At 37.5% G+C, this 23,121-nt stretch overlaps 1 protein-coding gene across 1 annotated transcript in view; it reads left to right on the top strand.

The window, feature by feature from the left end:
- PCDH11X (protocadherin 11 X-linked) overlaps positions 1 to 23,121 on the top strand; it is a 652,803-nt gene that overhangs the window by 63,641 nt on the left and 566,041 nt on the right. The window contains 1 exon segment of the mRNA XM_008700634.2: positions 19,438 to 21,954. Within this exon segment, the coding sequence (XP_008698856.1) occupies positions 19,438 to 21,954 (2,517 nt within the window).

Here is a 23,121-nt window from a genome sequence, read left to right as displayed (position 1 = left end):
GAGCATTTAGTCCATTGCATCCAAAGTCACTATTGATAGGTATGTATTTATTGACAATTTATTACTTGTTTTGTGATTGTTTCTATAATATTTCTCTGATCCTTTTTTCTCTTGCTCTCTCTCATATTTTGCTTATTTTCTTATACTTGGATTCCTTTCTCTTTATTCTTTGCTTATCTCTTAATGGTTTTGATTTGTGGTTACCCTTGTGTTTGTATATAACATCTACTGCATATCATAGACTATTTTACGTTTATGGTTGATTAACTTTGAACCCATTCTTTACTCCTCTCCTCCCCATGTTTTAAGTAGATAATATCATGTTTTACATTCTTTTACTCTGTGAATCCTTTGACTGATTTTTATAGATAATCTTATTTTTCATACTGTTGATTATATTTTTCCCTTCCCTGACTGCCTGCGTTTTGTCAGAGGAAAAAGAAACAAATTGTTCCTAGCGTTGTAATCCAATGAAGTAGGGAAAAAGAAATTTAAATAAGAAGAAGAACCCTATGGGACAAATACCATTGTTCTACTAATAAGGCTTTGCTAAATTTCAATAGATAATGTTAAAAAAAAGTGTGATATCTTAAACCCTGTGCATGGCTTTGCCAAAATTAATAGCACCACTATTAATGTTTTAATGTATGTTTATTTTTTCATAAGAGAGCTAATGTTTTCTTAAACACATGACTCTCCTTTCCCTAATATAGTTTTAAAGTAAGGAGGAACATAGTGACTTGAAGGTTATTGTGAAATATATGACTAACAGCTCAGGTCATTTTACATGGAATACATTTTCTATTGTTTTCCCTTGACAGTGCTACAGATGAAACCTGAAAGCAATGTTCTAGAAATAGTGCATACAATCTAAATGTTACTACAATATTGAATATTTAGGAAACAGTTAGTGGTCTCTCCAGTAGTCCTAGGTAGCCTATATCAAACCTAGACATGTTTATTGGAATTAAAGTACAATTATTATAGTTCCCATTGTATTTGTATTGAGAATATTAGATTTCTTTCCCTACTGTTTTCTAAAATAGCCATAACTCTGCAGTTTTGTCCGTTTGAAACTATGTTTTTGTATTTCTCTTGCTCAAAGTTGTATCAGTAAGAGTAAGAAAAAGCTGATTTTTCTTATTAAGTTGGTTTGGATAAATCAAGTATGGGTAAAGCTCAGAAATAAAATTTTAGTCTTTTCCCCTGCAGTCCTTGATCTACACAGTAAATAACTTTTTAAAGTCAGTTTTAGAATACAATCTCTTTGAAACTATTTTTATTTATTTTTTAGTTTCTTTTAAGTTTTCATTTAAATTCCAGTTAGTTAACATAACAGTATAATATTAGTTTTAGGTATACAATTTAGTGATTCAACACATACAGTACCCAGTGCTCATCACAAGTGCACTCCCTAATCCCCATAACCTATTTAACCCCTCTCCCCACCCACCTCCCCTCTGGTAATCATCAGTTTGTTCTCTATAGTTAAAGTCTTTTCTTGGTTTGTCCCCCCTCTTTTTTTCACTATGATTGTTCTGTTTCTTAAATTCTACATATGAGTGAAATTATATGGTATTTATCTTTCTCTGGGTGACTTATTTTGCTTAGCATAATACTCTGTAGCTCCACCCATGTCATTGCAAATAACAAGATTTCATTCTTTGTTATGGCTGAGTAATAATCCATTATATATACCTCATCTTCTTTATCCATTCATCAGTCAATGGACATTTGGGCTGTTTCCATAATTTGACTATTGTAGATAGTGCTGCTGTAAATGTTGGGGTGCATGTATCCCTTTGAATTATTATTATTATTATTATTATTATTATTTATTCCTTGGGTAAATACCTGGTAATGTGATTTCTGGATAATAAGATTGTTCTATTTTTAACTTTTTTAGGAAACTCCATACTGTTTTCCAGAGTGGCTGCACCAGTTTGCATTCCTACCAACAGTGCAGGAGTGTCTTTGCAACTATTTTTAGTACTTACTGGCACTGTATGCATTTTCTGGGCAAGTACACCAGATTTATAACTCTGGAAGTGCTGTTATTTATTACCTTCCAATGTGCGATGAAGGGGTGACCTGCACATGAATAAGTCAAAAATGTTAAAATTTCGTTCAATAGTTTGTTTTCTGGGACAATAGACAAAAAATAACTTTTGATTTGGCAAAGACTATACTTCACTCATTTTTTTTCAAAAGCAAGTATACTTCTCTTTGAAATTTCATATCCAACACCAACCTTTTCTTCTTTGACTTTATAAATCCCTGCTAAGAATTAAAGTCTCAGATGAAATTGACATCTTGCTTATTTCAGCAGTTTTCATCCTGTTTGGAAACACTAAGCTTATTCTTGAATTAAGAAGAAATATTTTTAACAAGTGAAATTATGTTTTTTGCATTACATGAGGTTATTAAAAAGCCCACAATTTTGGAAAGATTTATTTATTTATTTATTTATTTATTTATTTATTTGAGAGAGAGAGAGAGAGAGAGACAGTGGGGGAGAGGGGCATGATCTGAGCCAAAATCTAGTTGGATGCTTAACTAACTGAGCTACCTAGTCACCCTCACAATTTTTTTTTTAACTTGAACTGGAATGTGCTATTTTTTGTACTTGAGATCAATGTCATTTAAGATATCAGAATCCAGGGGGTGCCTGAGTGGCACAGCGGTTAAGCGTCTGCCTTCAGCTCAGGGCGTGATCCTGGCATTATGGGATCGAGCCCCACATCAGGCTCCTCCGCTATGAGCCTGCTTCTTCCTCTTCCACTCCCCCTGCTTGTGTTCCCTCTCTCGCTGGCTGTATCTATCTCTGTCAAATAAATAAATAAAATCTTTAAAAAAAAAGATATCAGAATCCAAAATCAACACAAAATGTGTTTCATCCAATTCATATAATATGTTGTTTTCCTTTGAGATTTTGTTTTCTATTTTTTATTTGTACATATGTATGTTTAAAAGATGTACAGTTTTGAATTTTATAAATAATGCACTGGCCACTTACAACACAGTATTTATCATCATTTCTTCTGAAAATAAATATTTACTAGTAGATTGTAAATTTTTACCAGAGATTGACACTTTAGCTTGCTATATCCATAATAGGAAAAAAAAAAGTTGTTTTAGGCGTACCTGGGTGGCTTGGTCGGTTAATCAGCAGACTCTAGATTTTGGCTCAGGTCATGATCTCAGGGTCTTGGAACTGAGCCCCGAGTCAGGCTCTGTGCTCAGTGAGGAGTCTCCTTGAGGATTGTCTTTCTCCCTCTCCTTTTGCCCCTCCCCCCACTCTCTCTCCATCTCTGTTTTATAAAATAATTTTGAAGTTGTTTTCTGCAGAATTTTATTGTTGACTTCATTTTTTTCTTTTATAGTGTATTAAGGCTTAAGTAAATTAATGAGAGAAACACATATGAATGATATTTAGTGTCCTCAGCAAAAGATGAACACTTAGGAAAGTTACCTGAGGTTTTTCTCAGGGAAAGTTTGTCCCTGTAAACAAGGGTAAATAATTTTATATAGGTTTAGAATTTAGGATACTACAAGTTAAGTATTGCAAACTTTTTACTTTTTTCTGTTAACGTTTGTGAGGTGATGAATTAAGGAGCCTTGTGTCTTTATTTGCCTTTTCACTTTTCCCACTATTCTCAAGTCATGGTCTAACATATGGCAGAAAGCTTCAGTTTGTTTTCATTTCTCACATGGGTTTGAATGTCAATTGAATAACTGCCATCAGGGTAGCACTAATGATGGATCCATATGTTAATCATTTTTTTATTCCTAAAGGAGAGAAGACAGAGGAACCACCTTGGAATAATCATCCAATAATGATAATGAGCTCATGTTGGCACCACACTTGGGCATTAAACTTAGATATCTGGCCAGAACCTTGTTGAAAATTATGCCTTGCATATGGGCAACTCTTCTTCAATTCCTTGGACAGTATGAAATTTAAATATATAAATCAGAAAATCATTCATAGAGTTGTAAATATCTAGGGGAGGTTCACATGTAATCACCTAATTGAACATAAATTTTTGTTAAAGAAAAATATTATAATATCTTAGAACAGTATAGTCCAAGAGAATTTCATACAGTAATGGAAATGTATACTTGTGCTGTCCAATGCACTAGCCACTACACACATACAGGTATGAAAACTTAAAATGTGGCTAGTGAGACTAAGGAAGTAATATTTAGATTTTATCTAATTTTAATTAATTAAAATTTATATTTAAATACTTGCACCTAATCACTGCCATATTGGACAGAACAATTGTAGAAGACAGAGGGCAATATGGACGTTACCTATTATCTGGTATGTATATCCTATTATCATCTTAAAATTTGAAAAATATTTTAAGAATCATGTCACCTCACATAAAATAATTAAAAGACAATGAAGATGCTCTTCTTGGATTTTTCAGCTGTACAAACTTGCCTTCATCTGCTTGAGAAAGCAAAGGCCAATTCAAAATTCACGCCAATGCATAAGACTAAACTCTGAACAAATAAAAACTATACAAACATAAATACATAAACTTAAAAATTAAAACTAGCAAATTATTTTTCTCAGATGTATTATAGTCATGAATTACATAATTGGGTGTGAAACTAAAAGCTTAAGAGTATTTACTTGTTCTTTTTACACTATAATATATATGCTAGTTTTTCCTTATATAACTTCTAATAATACTTTATATTCTTCCTCTATTGCTCTTGTTAAAAGTGTAATTATTCTCTAATTAATATAAATGTTAGTATCAATAACATGATTAAATGCTTAGATTGCCATCAATTTTTTTCTCATCTTAGCCAAAATTTAATTTTTATTACATTTGTAAAATATGTTTACTCAGTACCATATTCCCAATGCCTATAAGAATGTTGTGACTGTATTAACCACTAAATATTATGTTTGCCAAAAATCCGCAAAATACTATTAAGTGCCATGGAGTTTTATAAAGTGCAATTTAGAAACTATTTTCTCTACCCATAGATGAGACATTTTAGGTTTGAGCCTTACTAAAAGTCTTTTGAAATATCTTTACAAAAACAAAATTATCACTCAAACATCAGCTGAGTTTATTTAGATCAAATTATAATATGAAATTTTGTATTTGACCTTATGGTCATAAAATTATATTTTTTCTTAAACTATGCAATTGAAGAATAGTTGATAACTTTTGCACTTGTAAATAGATATGACATGGAAAATGTTTCCTTTGCTAAACACTTCATTCAAAAGAAAGGCAAATTATTTATTGGCTTACATGAATAAAATATTAATAAAATGCTCATCATAGTTATGTGAATTTAAAATAAGATTACCAATACACGTGGATTATGGAATTTGATTTTTAAAAAAATTCTCATTGAAGCAGATCGAGGAAAGAGGAATATGGCAGCAGAGTAGGAGGACCCAAACTGATACTATTTCTGAAATGCCACCTTAAATTTAATAATAAATGTCTAATTCTTCTACTGAGATATATTATGGTTCCAGATTTGAATAAAAAGTTAAGTGAATCTGAGCATAAAAAAATCCAAAACTTTGCAGAATTATCTTCAAGCAGTTCAAGAGGAAAAAGATAAATGTATTTGAGTATTATACAAAATCATATATAGACAATTATAACACTTTGGTAATTAAAAATATAACCATATAATCTCACCACATAGTCTAGTGAATGCATGTTAAATACTTTACAATTTTACATTAATTGATCTTCCCCCTTGGAGGCTTAGGAGGAAGCCAGAACCAGAGAAGACATTTTTAGAAATTCCTATACTCTGACTCCATAGACATGAAGAGAAAATCAGTGCTGTTCCAAGCTATGTTTTCCAATTTGACATTTTGACATGTGATTTTCAGTCCAATTATGCTTACTCATTAAAAAAAATAATAATAAAGTTATTAAATAACATTGTGTTGTTAATTTCCAAGAAAATTGAATTTTTAACACCTGCCTCTACAAGGGAAAATAAAAGGAAATTCTGTGTATTTTTCTTATCAGAGTTTGTGTATTTTCTCCCTCTACCAGAGGTTTTAGATGTATTTTCAGATGTATGCTCTTGTCTTGGATGGATATTTTATACTTGGTCATTATTTTGGGAGGTGAAAAAGCATCGTAGACAACTGAACTCTACAGTAAAATATTTTAATTCATTTGGAGTAACCATGATTATTTTTTATTTAAATTCAATTAGCCAACATATAGTACGTCACTAGTTTCAGATGCAATGTTCAATGATTAATCAGTAGTGTATATCACCTAGTGCTCCTCCCATCGTGTGCCCTCCTTAATGCCACCACTCAGTTACCCCATCCCTCTACCCACCTACCCTTTTGCAACCTTGTTTGTTTCCTAGAGTCAAGAGTCTTCCTCCCTGATTTCTTCCCATTCAGTTTTCCCTCCCTTCCCCTATGATCCTCTGAATTATTTCTTATATTCCACACATGAATGAAACCATATGATAATTGTCTTTCCCTTACTGACATATTTCACTTAGCATAATCCCCTACCAGTTCCATACACATCAATGTAAATGATAAGTATCCATCCTTTCTGATGGCAGTGATATTCCATTGTATATATAAACCACATATTCTTTATCCATTCATCTGTTGAAGTACATCTCAGCTCCTTCTACAGTTTGGGTATTGTGGACATTGCTGCTATGAACATTGGGGTGCAGGTGCCCCTTCGTTTCACTACATCTGTATCTTTGGGGTAAATATCTAGTAGTGCAATTGCTGGGTCATAGGGTAACTCTATATTTAACTTCTTGAGGACCATGCATACTGTTTTCCAGACTGGTTGTACCAGCTTGCATTCCCACCAACAGTATGGGAAGGTGCCCTTTCTGCACATCCTCACCAACATTTGTTGTTCCCTGTCTTGTTAATTTTAGCCATTCTAACTGGTGTAAGGTGGTATCTCATTGGAGTTTTAATTTGTATTTCCCTGATGCCAGGTGATGTTGAGCATTTTTTCATGTGTCTCTTGTCCATTTGTATGTCTTCTTTGGAGAAATGTCTGTTCATGTCTTCTGCCCAATACTTGACTGGATTATTTGGTATTTTGGTTTTGAGTTTGATAGGCTCTTTATAGATCTTGGATGCTCACCCTTTATATCATACATCATTTGCAAATATCTTCTCCTATTCAGTAGGTTGCCTTTTAGTTTTGTTGACTGTTTCCTGTGCTGTGCAGAAGATTTTATCTTGATGAAGTCCCAAAAGTTAATTTTTGCTTTTGTTTCCCTTGCCTTTAGAGATGTGTCTTGCAAGAAGTTGCTGTGGTGAAGGTCGAAGAGGTTGCTGCCTTTGTTGTCCTCTAGGATTTTGATGGATTCCTGTCTATATTTAGGTCTTTCTTCCATTTTGAGTTTATCATTGTGTATGGGGTAAGAGAATGGTCCAGTTTCATTCTTTTGCATGTGTCTGTCCAATTTTCCCAGCACCATTTATTGAAGAGACTGTTCTTTCTCCATTGGATATTCTTTCTGGCTTTGTCAAACATTAGTTGACAATAGAGTTGAAGGTTGATTTCTGGGTTCTCTATTCTGTTCTGTTGGCCTATGTGTCTGTTTTTGTGCCAGTATATGCTGTCTTGATGATCACACCTTTCAAATGTAGCTTGAAATCAGGCATTGTGATGACCTCAGCTTTGGTTTTCTTCTTCAACATTCCTATGGTTATTCAGGGTCTTTTCTTGTTCCATACAAATTTTAGGATTATTTGTTCCAGCTCTGTGAAAAGTATTGATGGTATTTTGTTAGGGATTGTATTGAATGTGTAGATTGCTCTGGGTAGCATAGATATTTTCACAATATTTATTCTTCCAATCCATGAACATGGAATAATTTTCCATCTCTTTGTGTCTTCCTCAATTTATTTCATAAGTGTTCTATAGTTTTTAAAGTATGGATACTTTACCCCTTTGGTTAGGTTTATTTCTAGGTATCTTAAAGTTTTTGGTGCAATTGTAAATGGGATTGATTTCTTAATTTCTCTTTCTTCAGTGTCATTGCTACTGCATAGAAATTCAACTGATTTCTGTGCATTGATTTTTTATCCTGACACATTGCTGAATTGCTGTATGAGTTCTAGCAACTTTGGGGTGAAGTCTTTTTGGTTTTCCACATAAAATATCATGTCATCTGCAAAGAGTGAGAGTTTGACTACTTCTTTGCCAACTTGAATGCCTTTTATTTCTTTTTGTTGTCTGATTGCTGAGGCTAGAACTTCTACTACTATGGTGAACAAAAGTGTAGAGAGTGAGCATCCCTGTCATGTTCCTGACCTTAAGGGAAAAGCTCTCAGTTTTTCCACATTGAGAATGATATTCACGGTGGGCTTTTCATAGATGGCTTTTGTGATGTTGAGTTATGTTCCCTCTATCTTTATAATTTGAAGACTTTTATTTTTTAATTTTTTTATATAATAATATTTTTTATTATATTATGTTAGTCACCATACAGTACATACCTAGTTTTTGTGTAAAGTTCCGTGATTCATTTCTTGTATATAACACCCAGTGCACCATGCAATATGTGCCCTCCTTAATACCCATCACCAGCCTATCCCATTCCCTCCACGTCCCCTCTGAAGCCCTCAGTTTGTTTCCCAGAGCCCATAGTCTCTCATGGTTCATTCCCCCTTCTGTTTACCCCCCTTTCTTCTTCACTTTCTTCTCCTATCGATCTTCCTAGATATTATATTCCATAAATGAGTGAAACCATATGATAATTGTTTTTCTCTACTTGACTTATTTTGCTTAGCATTATCTCTGCCAGTCCCATCCATGTTGATGCAAATGTTGAGAAATCGTTCTTTCTGATAGCTGAGTAATATTCCATTGTATAAATGGACCACAGCTTCTTAATCCAGTCATCTGTTCAATGGCATCTCTGCTCCCTCCACGATTTAGCTATTGTGGACAGAGCTGCTATGATCATTGGGTGCATATGGCCCTTCTCTTAATTATGTCTGTATCTTTGAGGTAAATACCCAGTAGTGCAATGGCTGGGTCATAGGGTAGCTCAATTTTTAACTTTTTAAGGGACCTCCACACTGTTTTCCAGAGTGGCTGTAACACCTTGCATTGCCACCAACAATGTAGGAGGGATCCCCTTTCTCCACATCCTCTCCAACAATAGTTGTTTCCTGCCTTGTCAATTTTTGCCATTCTAACTGGCACAAGGTGGTATCTTAGTGTGGTTTTGATTTTAAATTCCATGATGGCTAATGATTCTGAACATTTTTTCATGTGTCTGTTAGCCATTTGTATGTCTTCATTGGAAGAGTGTCTGTTCATATATCCTCCCATTTTTTGATTTGTTTCTTGTGTATTGAGTTTGAGAAGTTCTTTGCGGATCTTGGATACCAGTCTTTTATCAATAGTGTCATTTTCAGATATCTTCTCCCATTCCGTGGGCTGACTCTTAGTTTTTTTTTTTTTTTTGACTGTTTCCTTGGCTGTACAGAAGCTTTTTATCTTGATGAAGTCTCAAAAGTTCATTTTTTCTTTTGTTTCTCTTGCCTTTGGAGAGGTGTCATGAAAAAGGCTGCTGTGGCTGATGTCGTAGAGGTTGCTGCCTATGTTCTCCTCTAGGATTTTGATGGATTCCTGTCTCACATAGAGGTCTTTCATCCATTTTGAGTTTATCTTTGTGTACGGTGTGAGTGAGTGGTCAAGTTTCATTCTTTTGCATGTAGCTGTCCAATTTTCCCAGTACCATTTATTGAAGAGATTGTCTTTTTTCCACTGGATGTTTTTTCCTGCTTTGTCAAAGATCAGGTGCCGGAAGAGCTGAGAGTCCATTTCTGGGTTCTCCATTCTGTTCCATTGGTCTATGCGTCTGTTTTTGTGCCAGTACCATGCTGTCTTTGTGATCACATCTTTGTAGTATAGCTTGAAATCCGGCAATGTGATGCCCCCAGCTTTGTTTTTCCTTTTCAACAATTCCTTGGCAATTCGGGGCCTTTTCTGGTTCCACACAAATTTAAGGGCTGTTTGTTCCAGTTCTTTGAAAAATGTCATTGATATTTTGATCGGGATGGCATTGAAAATGTACATTGCTCTGGGTAGCATAGACATTTCAACTATGTTTCTTCTTCCGATCCATGAGCATGGAATATTTTTCCATCGTTTTGTGTCTTCTTCAATGTCTTTCAAGAGTGATTTGTAGTTTCTAGAATATAGACCCTTTATCTCTCTGGTAAGTTAATTCCGAGATGACGTATGATTTTTGGTGCTATTGTAAATGGAATGGATTCCCTAATTTCTCTTTCTTCAGTCTCATTGTTCATGTATAGCAATGCAACTGATTTCTGAGCATTGATTTTGTATCCTGTCACATTCCTCAATTGCTCTATAACTTCTAATAGTTTGGGAGTGGATTCTTTTGGGTTTTCCATATAGAGTATCATGTCATCTGTGAAGAGAGACCGTTTGACTTCTTCTTTGCCAATTTGGATACCTTTTATCTCTTTTTGTTGTCTGGTTGCTGTTGCAAGGACTTCTAGTACTATGTTCAATAATAATGGCGAGAGTGGGCATCCTTGTCGTGTCCCTGATCTTAAGGGAAAGGCTTCCAGCTTTTCCCCATTGAGAATGATATTTGCTGTAAGCTTTTCATACCTGGTTTTTATGAAATTGAGGAATGTGCCCTCTATCCCTACACTCTGAAGGGTTTTAATCAGCAAAGGATGCTGTATTTTGCCAAATGCTTTTTTGGCATCTGTGGAGAGGTTCATATGGTTCTTGACTCTTTTCTTGCTGATATAATCTATCACACTGATAGATTTGGGAATGTGGAACCACTTTTGCATCCCAGGGATGAATCCCACTTGGTCATGATGGATAATCCGTTTAATGTACGGTTGGATCCTATTAGCTAGGATCTTGTTGAGAATTTTGGCATCCATATTCATCAGGGATTATAGGTCTGTAATTCTCCTTTTTGATGGAATGTTTGCCTGGTTTGGGGATCAAGGTTACATTGGCCTCATAGAATGACTTTGGTAGTTTTCCTTCTGTTTCTATTTTTTGAAACAGCTTCAGGAGAATAGGTATTATTTCTTCTTTTAATGTTTGGTAGAATTCCCCAGGAATCCATCAGGCCCTGGCATTCTTTTTTTCCTGAAGGTTTTTAATCACTGCTTCAATCTCTTCATAATTAATTGGTCTGCATAAAAAATCAATTTCTTCCTGTTTCAGACTTGGTGGTTTATAGGTTTCCAGGAAGGCATTCATTTCTTCAACATTGTTTAATTTATTGGCATAAAGCTGTTGATAAAAGTTTCTAACAATCCTTCCAATTTCATTGGTGTTGGTTGTGACATCTCCCTTTTCATTCATAATTTTGTTAATGAGGGTCCTTTCTCTATTCTTTTGAATAAGTCTTGCCAGTGGATTAGCAATCTTATTTATTCTTTGATAGAACCAGCTTCTAGTTCTGTTGATCTGCTCTACTGTGCTCCTGGTTTCTAATTCATTGATCTCTGCTCTAATCTTGATCAACTGCTTTCTCGTGCATGGATTAGGCCTGTTCTTCTGTTGCCTTTCCAGCTTCTTGAGGTGAGAATATAAAAACTACATTTTAATTTTTTCTATTCTTTGAGGGAGGCTTGGATGGCTATGTATTTTCCCCTTAGGACTGCCTTTGCAGTGTCCCATTTGTTTTGGACCATGGTGTTTTCATTTTTGCTGGTCTCCATAAATTGTTTAAATTGATTTTTGATTTCCTGGTTAATCAAATCATTCTTGAGCAGGATGGTTCTTAGTTTCCAAGTGTTTGAGTTTCTTCCAAATTTTTCCTTGTGATTGAGTACCAATTTCAAAGCATTGTGGTCTGAGAATATGCAGGGAATAATTTCCATCTTTTGGTATCGTTTGAGACCTGTTTTGTGACCCAGCACATGATTTATTCTGGAGAACATTCCACGTGCATTCAAAAAAAAAGGAGTATTATTTAGTTCTGGGGTGTAGTGTTCTATATATATCTATGAGGTCCATCTGGTCTAGTATGGCATTCAAAGCTCTTGTTTCTTTGATGATTTTCTGCTTAGGTTATCTATTTATTGTTGATAGTGGAGTGTTGAGGTCCCCTACTATTAACGTATTTTTATCTATATGTCTCTTTATTCTGGTTAAGAGTTAGCTTGTGTATCTAGCTGCTCCCCTGTTGGGGCATAGATATTTATAAGTGTCATATCCACTTGTTGGATACACCCTTTAAGAATAATATAGTGTCCTTCTGTATCTCTAACTACAGTCTTTAGTTTAAAATCCAACCTGTCTGACATGAGAATTGCTACCCCAGCTTTCTTTTGAGTTCCATTGGCATGAAAAATGGTTTTCCATCCCTTTCCATTCAGTCTGGATGTATCTTTAGGTTCAAAATGAGTCTCTTGTAGACAGCAAATGGATGGATCATGTCTTTTTATCCAATCTGCCACCATGTGTTATTTTATGGGAGCATTTAGGCCATTGATCACTCTGGGGCCTTTTACTTTTATAGAACCCCCCTTAATATCTCCTGTAGGGCTGGTTTCATGGTTACAATATTGGTCAGTGACTGGCGATTCTGGAAAGTCCTTATCTCTCCATTAATTCTGAATGACAGCCTTGCTGGATAAAGGATCCTTGGCTGCATGTTTTTCTCTGAAAGAGCTTTAAAAATGCTCCCCCAAGCCTTTCTCTCATTCCAGGTCTGTGTAGACAACTGACGTAATCCAAATATTTTTACCTTTGTACATGAGAAATTTCTTTGCCCTGTCCACTTTCAATACTGTATCCTTGGATCTAATATTTGCAAATTGCAGTATGACATGACGTGGCATAGGTTGTCATGTTGACTTTGGGAGGGGTCCTCTTTGCCTCTTGAACATGAATGCTTGTTTCCTTTGCTAGATTAGGCAAGTTTTCAGCTACAATTTGTTCAAATATCTCTTCTAGATCTCTGTTATTCTCCACCCCCTCGGGGATGCCAATGATTCTGACATTGGAACATTTCACTGAGTCAGTAATCTTCCGTAACCTACATTCTTGAGATCGGATTTTTTTGAGCCTAGTTTCTGTTTTAGCTTTCTCTTCTACCATCCCATCCTCCAATTCACTAATTCGTTCTTCTGCCTCATTTACCCTGGCCATCAGAGCATCTAGTTTTGACTGCATTTGATTCATAGCATTTTTAATTTCTGTGAGATTCACTCTCATTTCTGCCCTTAGAGATTTTATATTCTCATTAATATTTTCTTTAATATTTTCTTCAAGTCTACACATCAACATGACCATTGTTACTCTGAACTCCATTTCTGATAATTTGGTTATATCCATATCCATCAGTTCTGTGGCAGAGGCCACAGACTCATTATCTTTTCTTTGTTGGGGGGGATTTCTCCTTCTTGTCATTCTGATGAAGAGAGGTTGCAGGGTTGCCCAGAGCCCAAATTAGTGACCAGGACCCAGGCAGTGTTATCTTGTTTTATAGGGACCTTAAGGATGTGGGCTTCTTGATTTTTCAGCCTGCCTTCAGGGGGAGGGGCCTGCCGCTCTGATACTCAGGCAACCCTGTTTGGGTAGAGTCTCCCTGTCCCCTGCGAGGGGGGATGGGAATTGGGACAATGTGAACTCCTATTTCTGGGCTTTTGTTCTCTGGCGGCTTTCCCTGGTGGTTTTCTTTGGCTCTTCTGAGAGTCAGAGGAGCAGTGGTCGACTCCCAGCCTCTGTCTCAGAACAGAGAGATCGCAGTCCGCTCTCCACTGAGCTCTCCTGGCCTCTTTAACTCTGTTTCTGTTGGTGCTGCTAAAAACCCTGCAATGTCCCTGGTTGTTCACCCCACAGCTGGCGTCCCAGCCCTCACTTCCAGGGCCCGCACATCTCTGTCCTTTGTGCTTCTAACACTGCCAGTTGCCAGCCGCCCCCACGCGCACTCTTGAGCTCCCTGTTTCAGTATGGTTAGGGGGCACTCCCAAGCTCCAGTTTTCAGTCTGGTTGTGCACGTTCCCAGGCTCACAGTCTCAGTTTGCTCTCTCGCGGGTGCCGGTCCACGAATCCGCCCACTCCCCAGTGCAGGTGGCTACGCTTCCCGGAGCCCGAGCGCAGAGGATCCCTCCCCCTTCCATTTATCTTCCGATATCTGTGCGCTGATTCACGGCACTCCACTTCGTACCTCAATACTCAGCGCTGGAGATGTTCATTTGTAGAGATCCAGATGTATCTTCCTACATCTCAGGCTGATTCCATGGGTTTTCAGGATGGTGTGGTTCCTATCCAGCTCGACTCCGGCGACCACCTGAAAAAGGGGACCTCTACTCTTCCACCATCTTAACTCCTCCTCTGAAGAGTTTTAGTCAGGAAAGAATGTTGTATTTTGTCAAATGCTTTTCCTGCAACAGTTGAGAGGATCATATGGTTCTTGTGTCTCCTTTTGATAATGTGATCTATCACATTCATTGATTTATGAAAGTTGAACCACCTTGTATCCCAGGAATAAACCCCACCTGGTTGTGTGAATAATCCTTTTAATGTACTGTTGAATTCTATTGGCTAGGATCTTGTTGAGTATTTTGGCATCCATGTTCTTCAGGGATAATGGTCTGTAATTCTTCTTTTTGATGGGGTCTTTGTCTGGTTTTGGGATCAGGGTAATGCTGGCCTCAAAGAAGGAGTTTGGAAGTTTTCCTTCCTTTTTTATTTTTTGGAACAGCTTTAGGAGAATAGGAATGATTTCTTCTTTGAATGTTTGGTAGAATTCCCCTGGGAAACTGTCTGGTTCTGGACTTCTGTTTTTTGGGAGGTTTTAGATTACTGTTTCAATTTTCTTGTTGGTTATTAGTCTGTTCAGATTGTCTATTTTTTCCTGTTTCAGTTTTGGTAGTTTATAAGTGTCCAAGAATGCATCCATTTCTTCCAGGTTGCCCAGTTTGTTGGCATATAGCTGCTGGTATTAAGTTCTAATAATTGTCTCTATTTCCTTGGTATTGGTCATGATTTCTCCCCTTTCATTCATGATTTTATTAATTTGGGTCCTTTCTCTTTGCTTTTGAATAAGTGTGGCCAAAGGTTTATCTATCTTCTTAATTCTTTCATCAAACTAATTTCTAGTTTCATTGATCTGTTCTACTGTTCTTCTGGTACCTATTTCATGGATTTCTGCTCTAATCTTTATTATTTCTTTTCTCCTGATTGTTTTAGGATTTATTTGCTGTTCTTTCTCCAGCTCCTTTATGTGTAAGGTTAGCTTATGCATTTGGGATTCTTTCTAATTTTTTGAGAGTGGCTTGGTTGGCTACATACTTCCTTCTAAGGACTGTTTTTACCATATCCTATAGGTTCTGAACCAATGTGTTGTCATTTGTATTGTTTTTGCATGAATTGTTTAAGTTCCTCTTTAATTTCCTGGTTGACCAATTCATTCTTTAACAGGATGCTTTTTAATTTATGAGTGTTTGTGTTCCTTCCAAATTTTTCCTTGTGGTTGAGTTCCAGCTTCAAAGCATTGTTGTCTGAACATATGCAGGGAATAATCCCAATCTTTTGGTACTGGTTGAGACCTGATTTGTGACCCAGTATGTGGTCTATTCTGGAGAAAGCTCCATATGCACTGGAGAAGAATGAGTATTCTGTTGTTTAAAGAGGGAATGTTCTGTATATATCTTGAAGTCCATCTGGTCCAGTGTGTCATTGAAAGCCCTTGTTTCCTTGTTGATCTTCTGCTTAGATGATCTGTGCATTGCTGTGAGTGGGGTGTTGAAGTCCCCTCCTATGAATGTATTATTATTAATGTGTTTCTTTACTTTGGTTATTAATTGGTTGATATAATTGGCTGCTCCAATGCTGGGGGCATAAATATTTACAGTTGTTAGATCTTCTTGTTGGATACACCCTTTAAGTATGATATAGTGTCCCTCTCCATCTCTTACTCCAGTCTTTGGGTTAAAAATCTGGTTTGTCTGATATGAAGTTTTCTATCTCAGCTTTCTTTTGAGGTCCATTAGTGTGTTAAATTGTTCTCCAGTCCCTCACTTTCAGTCTGGAAGTGTCTAGGTATAAAATGAGTCTCTTGTAGACAACTTAATGATGAGTCTTGCTTTTTTAAATCCAATCTGATACCCTGTGTCTTTTAATGGGAGCATTCGGCCCATTTACATTCAGAGTAACTATTGGAAGATATGAATTTAGTGCTATTGTATTGCCTGTAATGTTCTTCTTTCTGTAGATTGTCTCTGTTTCTCTTTGGTCTATGCTACTCTTGGGCTATCCCTTTGCTTAAAGGATCCCCCTTAATATTTCTTGCTGGGCTGGCTTAGTGGTCACATATTCTTTCAGTTTATGTCTGTACTACAGGCTCTTTATCTCTCTTTCCATTCTGAATTACAGCCTTACTGGATAAAGTATTCTTGGCTTCATGTTCTTCTCATTTAGTACCCTGAATACATCATGTCAGCCCTTTCTGGCTTACCAGGTTTCTGTGGCTAGGTCTCATGTTAGTCTGATATCCTTCCCTCTGTAGGCAAGGAACCTCTTGTCTGAAGTTACTTTCAGGATTTTCTCTTTTTCTCTAAAATTTGTAAGCTTCACTATTATATGTCAGGGTGTTGATCTATTTTTATTGATTTTGGGAGGCCTCCTCTCTACCTCTTGGACTTGAATGCTTGTTTCTTTCCCCAGATTAGGGAAGTTCTCAGCCATGATTTGCTCAAATATACCTTCTGGCCCTTTCTCTTTCTCTCTATCTCTTCACCCTCAGGTACCACAGTAATTCTGACAGTACGTTTCCTGGCATCATTAATTTCTCAAAGCATTTCTTCATGGGCTCTTAGTTGTTTATCTGTCTTTTCCTCAACTTCCTTCCTTTTCATCAGCCTATCTTCTAGATCACTTACTCTCTCTTCTGTCTCATTCACCCTAGCTTTTAGAGCACCTGATTTTGACTGCCTCTCAGTTATTGCATTTTTAAGTTTGGCATGATTAGATTTCATTTCTGCACTTAGAGTCTCTCTGGTGTCTTTTATGCTTTGTTCAAACCCAGCTATTAACTTTATAATTGTTATCTTGAATTCCTTCTCTGACATCTTACTTATATCAATTAGATCTGTGACAGGGAACATTACCTCTGGTTCTTTCTTTCTTTTTTTTTTTTAAGATTTTATTTATTTATTTGACAGAGATAGAGACAGCCAGTGAGAGAGAGAACACAAGCAGGGGGAGTGGGAGAGGAAGAAGCAGGCTCATAGCAGAAGAGCCTGATGTGGGGCTTGATCCCATAATGCCGGGATCATGCCCTGAGCCAAAGGCAGATGCTTAACCACTGTGCCACCCAGGCGCCCCGCTTTCTTTTTTTTTTTTTAAGATTTTATTTATTTATTTGACAGAGAGAGAGACAGCCAGTGAGAGAGGGAACACAGGCAGGGGGAGCAGGAGAGGAAGAAGCAGGCTCCCAGTGGATGAGCCTGATGTGGGCCTTGATCCCAGGATCAAACTATGAACCACAAACCAAGCAAAATACACACTAGACAAATCCAAGGAGGTCAGTAACCAAAACAGAAAAACAAACAAAAACAAAAAAAAAACAAACAAAAAAAGGGGGGTGGTAGAGAGAATATAATCTCACAGGGTGAACAAAGCAGGGTGATCCACTTGTTCCTGGGTGAATTTTGGTCAGTGTGTTAGAGACACCGAATCCCAAAACTGCAAATATATATATATGTACAAATAAAATTGAATTGAGTGAAAAAAGGCTAAAAATGGAGCATATATCTATAAAATGTAGATGTAAAAAAAATCAAAGTTAAAAAGTGACTTAAAAACAAAAAGTTGATAAAATAAGAAACTAGTTGAAATGGGAAAAAAGAAAAAAGAGAAAAGGAAAATTTTAGCCTGAAAGATAAATGAATCATGAGAAAAAACCTCAAGTTCTATATACTATTTTCCCCTAGCACTGGAGTTTTACATTCTTGTGGGATCTGTAAACTAGTTGTACACCTGTTCTTCCAGTTGGTCTTCTGGGTGAGGGGCCTGCTGTGTTGCTTCTTGGTGTCTTTGCCTGGGTGGAGTTGCACCGCCCCTTGCCAGGGGGCTGGGCTCGGTGTAAGCTGGTCCTCTGTGTGGCTTTTGTTCCCTGAAGGCTTTCCATACCTCCTTAGGGGATCAATATAAAAATGTCTCTGCCCTGATCTCCAGCCTCAGAGATGAAAGATTGCTGTCCCCCCTCTTCAGTAAACCCTCTAGGACAAACGGTCTTCACTATTGTGTGTGTCAAACTCCACATACTCCCATGATGTATGCTCACAGCAATCCTCCTGGGGGGAGTCCGAGGGTCCCACATTACAGCCCTTTGCATTGCTCTGACCCTGAGAGTGATTGCAGACTCATGCGTGTACCCACTCTGCCACTCCTGAGGAATGGCTGAATGTATCCTTACTGTCCTTTATGGGGCCACCAACCTGAGAGCTTTTGCCAGATCATGGGTACACCCATTCTGCCTCTCCTGGGGGATGACAGATGGTCCACCCATTCCAGTCTGCTGCTGGGTGTCCAGGTGGAGAGAGGTCACCCAGACAGCTGGCTGGCAGTTTATGGTCACCTAAGCTGAGAGTCCCCTCTCATGCTCACTGACCATAACCACTCCACTGCTTGGGCACTCTACCAGTTCAGGCACCTTTGTTAGTTCTGTGAGTCCTGGGATCCTGAGACCACACTGAGCCATGTAGAATTCTACCCTTTTCATCCCCTGAGCCACTTTCAGACAGGGATATCTCTCATTGGAGCAGATTTCTAAGGGTTCTGAGTTTGCCCTCCAGGGCTATATCACTTTCTGGTAGCCAACTTATGGAGGCTCCTTCCCCCCTCCATTTATCTCTCGATATCTCCCCTCAGATTCATGTCTTCACACCTCCTACCTTGCAAAAAAGCAGTGGATTTTCTACTTGTAGAGTTCCAATTTTTTTTTCTTACATCTCAGACTGAGTTCACGGGTGTTCAGAATAGTTTGATAGTTATCTAGCTAAATTCAAGGGTCTAGATGAAATGAGGTCCCCTACTCTCCTGCCATCTTGCCTCAGTTCATTCACTCATAACTTAATTCATCATGTGAGACACTGACAACTCTTTATACTTTTTCCTTTTGTAGACTTTAATACTTTATGTACGTGAGTTACACTAATTGCCATAAAATGCCATGAACTGAAAAGCTCTCAGACCCTCTTATAGCACAACTCTCTAATTTTACAAATGCATGAAGATGTTAAGCAACTTACTTGTGGTCACAGTACTAGTTACAGACAGATTTGGGACTTAGAATTTAAGTCTTCTGACATCTATTTCTTAGCTGATCCTATGTCATGTGGCTTCAATAGTTTGAACACTGGCCTCATTACATAAGTTAAAATATGTTTCATTATATATTTTCTAGGGTCAAAGTACTTTTGGGCTTGATGTCATTGAAACACCAGAAGGAGACAAGATGCCACAGCTGATTGTTCAAAAGGAGTTAGATAGGGAAGAGAAGGATACATATATAATGAAAGTAAAGGTTGAAGATGGTGGCTTTCCTCAAAGATCCAGTACCGCTATTTTGCAAATAAGTGTTGCTGATACAAATGACAACAGCCCAGTCTTCAAGGAGGATGGGATTGAAGTCAATATACCAGAAAATGCTCCTGTAGGTACTTCAGTGACACAACTCCATGCCACAGATGCCGACATAGGTGAAAATGCCAAGATTCACTTCTATTTCAGCAATCTAGTCTCCAACATCGCCAAAAGGCTATTTCACCTTAACACTACCACTGGACTTATCACAATCAAACAACCACTGGATAGGGAGGAATCACCAAACCACAAGTTACTGGTTTTGGCAAGTGATGGTGGATTGATGCCAGCAAGAGCAATGGTTCTAGTAAATGTTACAGATATCAATGATAATGCCCCATCAATTGACATAAGATACATTATTAATCCAATCAATGGCACTGTGGTTCTTTCAGAAAATGCTCCACTCAACACCAAAATTGCTCTTGTAACTGTGACAGATAAAGATGCTAACAATAATGGCATGGTGACATGCTTCACAGATCATGAAGTCCCTTTCAGATTAAGGCCAGTATTCAGTAATCAGTTCCTCCTGGAGACTGCTGCATATCTTGACTATGAGTCCACGAGAGAATATGCCATTAAATTACTAGCTGCGGATGCTGGCAAACCTCCTTTGAATCAATCATCCATGCTCCTTGTCAAAGTGAAAGATGAAAATGACAATGCTCCTGTTTTCACCCAGCCTTTCATAAGTCTTTCTCTTCCTGAGAATAACTCTCCTGGCACCAAGTTGACAAAAATAAGTGCAACGGATTCAGACAGTGGGCACAATGCTGAGATCAATTATCTGCTAGGTGTTGATGCTCCATCTGAATTCAACCTGGATCAGCATACAGGCATTCTGACTGCAGTGAAGAAACTAGATAGAGAAAAACGGGAAAAATATTCCTTCACAGTTCTGGCAAAAGATAATGGGATGCCATCCTTAATGACCAATGCCACGGTTTTAGTGACCATTCTTGATCAGAATGATAATAGTCCAATTTTTACTCACAATGAGTACAACTTCTATGTCCCAGAAAACCTTCCAAGACATGGCACAGTAGGACTAATCACTGTAACTGATCCGGATTATGGAGAAAATTCTGCAGTCACTCTCTCCATTTTCGATGTGAATGATGACTTCACCATTGATCCACAGACTGGTGTCATCCGACCAAATATTTCATTTGACAGAGAAAAACAAGAATCTTATACTTTCTATGTAAAGGCTGAGGATGGTGGTAAGGTATCACATTCTTCAACTGCCAAAGTGACCATAAATGTGGTTGATGTCAATGACAACAAACCAGTTTTCATTGCCCCTTCTTCCAACAACTCCTATGAATTGGTTCTACCATCCACTAATCCAGGCACAGTGGTCTTTACAGTACTTGCTGTTGACAATGACACTGGCATGAATGCAGAGCTTCGTTACAGCATTGTAGAAGGAAACACAAAAGGTCTGTTTATTATTGACCAAACAACAGGCAACATCACACTAAAGGAGAAATGTGTTGTTACAGACCTTGGTTTACACAGACTGATAGTTAAAGCGAAGGACTTAGGACAACCTGAATCTCTCTTCAATGTTGTTATTGTTAATCTATTTGTGAATGAATCAGTGACCAATGCTACATGGATTCATGAACTGGTGCACAAAAGCATTGAAACACCAGTGACCCCAAATATTGAGACAACTGATGCATCCTCACCAACCAGTGACTATGTCAAGATCATGGCTGCTATTATTGCTGGCACCGTAACTGTCATCCTTGTTATTTTCATTACTGCTGTAGTAAGATGCTGCCAATCACCACACCTTAAGGCTGCTCAGAAAAACAAGGCTAATTCTGAATGGGTTACTCCAAAAACAGAAAACAGGCAGATGATAATGATGATGATGAAGAAGAAGAAGAAAAAGAAGAAGAAGAAGAAAAAGAAGAAGCATGCCCCTAAGAACTTGCTGCTTAACTTTGTCACTATTGAAGAAACTAAGGCAGATGGTGCTGACAATGATGGAAACAGTGTCACATTAGACCTTCCCATTGAGCTGGAAGAACAAACCATGGGCAAGTACAAGTGGGGCACTATACCTACTACCTTCAAGCTTGACAGCCCTGATTTGGCCAGGCACTACAAATCTGTCTCTCCACAGCCTGCCTTCCAGATCCAGCCTGAAACTCCCCTGAATTCAAAGCACCACATCATCCAGGAACTGCCACTTGATAACACCTTTGTGGCCTGTGATTCCATCTCTAAGTGTTCCTCCAGCAGTTCTGATCCTTACAGTGTTTCTGAGTGCAGCTATTCAGTGACAACGTTCAAAACTCCTGTGTCTGTACACACTAGACCGGTAGGTAATCCAAGTTTCTAACTGAGCTTTCTAACTTTTATTTCTTAAAATTATTTTCAGTTGAAGTAGAACTTTACAGAATCTATTGTATTGACTTCAACAATCAAAATGATTATATTCTGTAGAAGTATCAAAATAAATATATGGTTTCATTTTAAATTTGGTAGAAAATCAGGGTAAAATGACTGCTGATGGTAGGAAAATTGGGTGCCGAATGATGACTATAATAGGGGCAATGTTGTTTGCAAATGGAAGTATGACACTTCTTGTTAGAGAATATACTGGAAAAACCCTAAAACAAAGGTCCTGGCACTGTCCTCAGGATCATTATTTGCATGAGATTCAAAACAGTCAGGGCCAGATACATCACAGTAAAGCTTTTTAGAATCTGGTAAGGTCTTGATGCTTAATGGTGTTGAGAATCCCAGCTTCACTTGGGAAAATCTGTGTCTGCTCAAGAAAATAAAATAGCATCAATATATCCTCCCTACCTACTCTACTCCCAAACTGCCACAATGAAAAGAGAATGTTATTTTTAGATTAGGAACCCACCATTATTCTGTTCATAAAAATCTTTATTTACACAATGTAACAAGAAGGGGATTAGAAAAATAAAGGCATGGGGCGCCTGGATGGCACAGCGGTTAAGCGTCTGCCTTTGGCTCAGGGCGTGATCCCAGCGTTAGGGGATCGAGTCCCCCATCAAGCTCCTCCGCTATGAGCCTGCTTCTTCCTCTCCCACTCCCCCCTGCTTGTGTTCCCTCTCTCGCTGGCTGTCTCTATCTCTGTCGAATAAATAAATAAAATCTTTAAAAAAAAAGAATCTCTAAAAAAAAAATAAAAATAAAGGCATGTTACTCATTCTCATCTTCAAGCCAGAACATGAAAAATATATTAGATCTCTATTTGGGACATCCATTTAAGTATTTGCATATTTGTGCAAGATATTGAAAGCCCTCCAGGAGACATTTTTAAAAGATAATGACTTTTGGCTAATGAAATATGTTTGTTTTTTTAATGGAAGTGAAGGAAAATATGGGCATATTAAGACCCAAGAAATCTATGTATAATAATTTAAAACCCAGTAAACTTATGAAAACAAGAGCTTATACAGTGATTTTTATCTATATTCTGTTGAGAAATGATTACAAATTTATCTAGAAATTC

Source organism: Ursus maritimus (genome assembly GCF_017311325.1).
Source record: "Ursus maritimus isolate PB19 chromosome X unlocalized genomic scaffold, ASM1731132v1 scaffold_X1, whole genome shotgun sequence".
Lineage (NCBI taxonomy): Eukaryota > Metazoa > Chordata > Mammalia > Carnivora > Ursidae > Ursus > Ursus maritimus.
The sequence above is the reverse complement of the archived record's forward strand: the minus strand, read 5'-3'. Positions and strand labels throughout refer to the sequence as shown.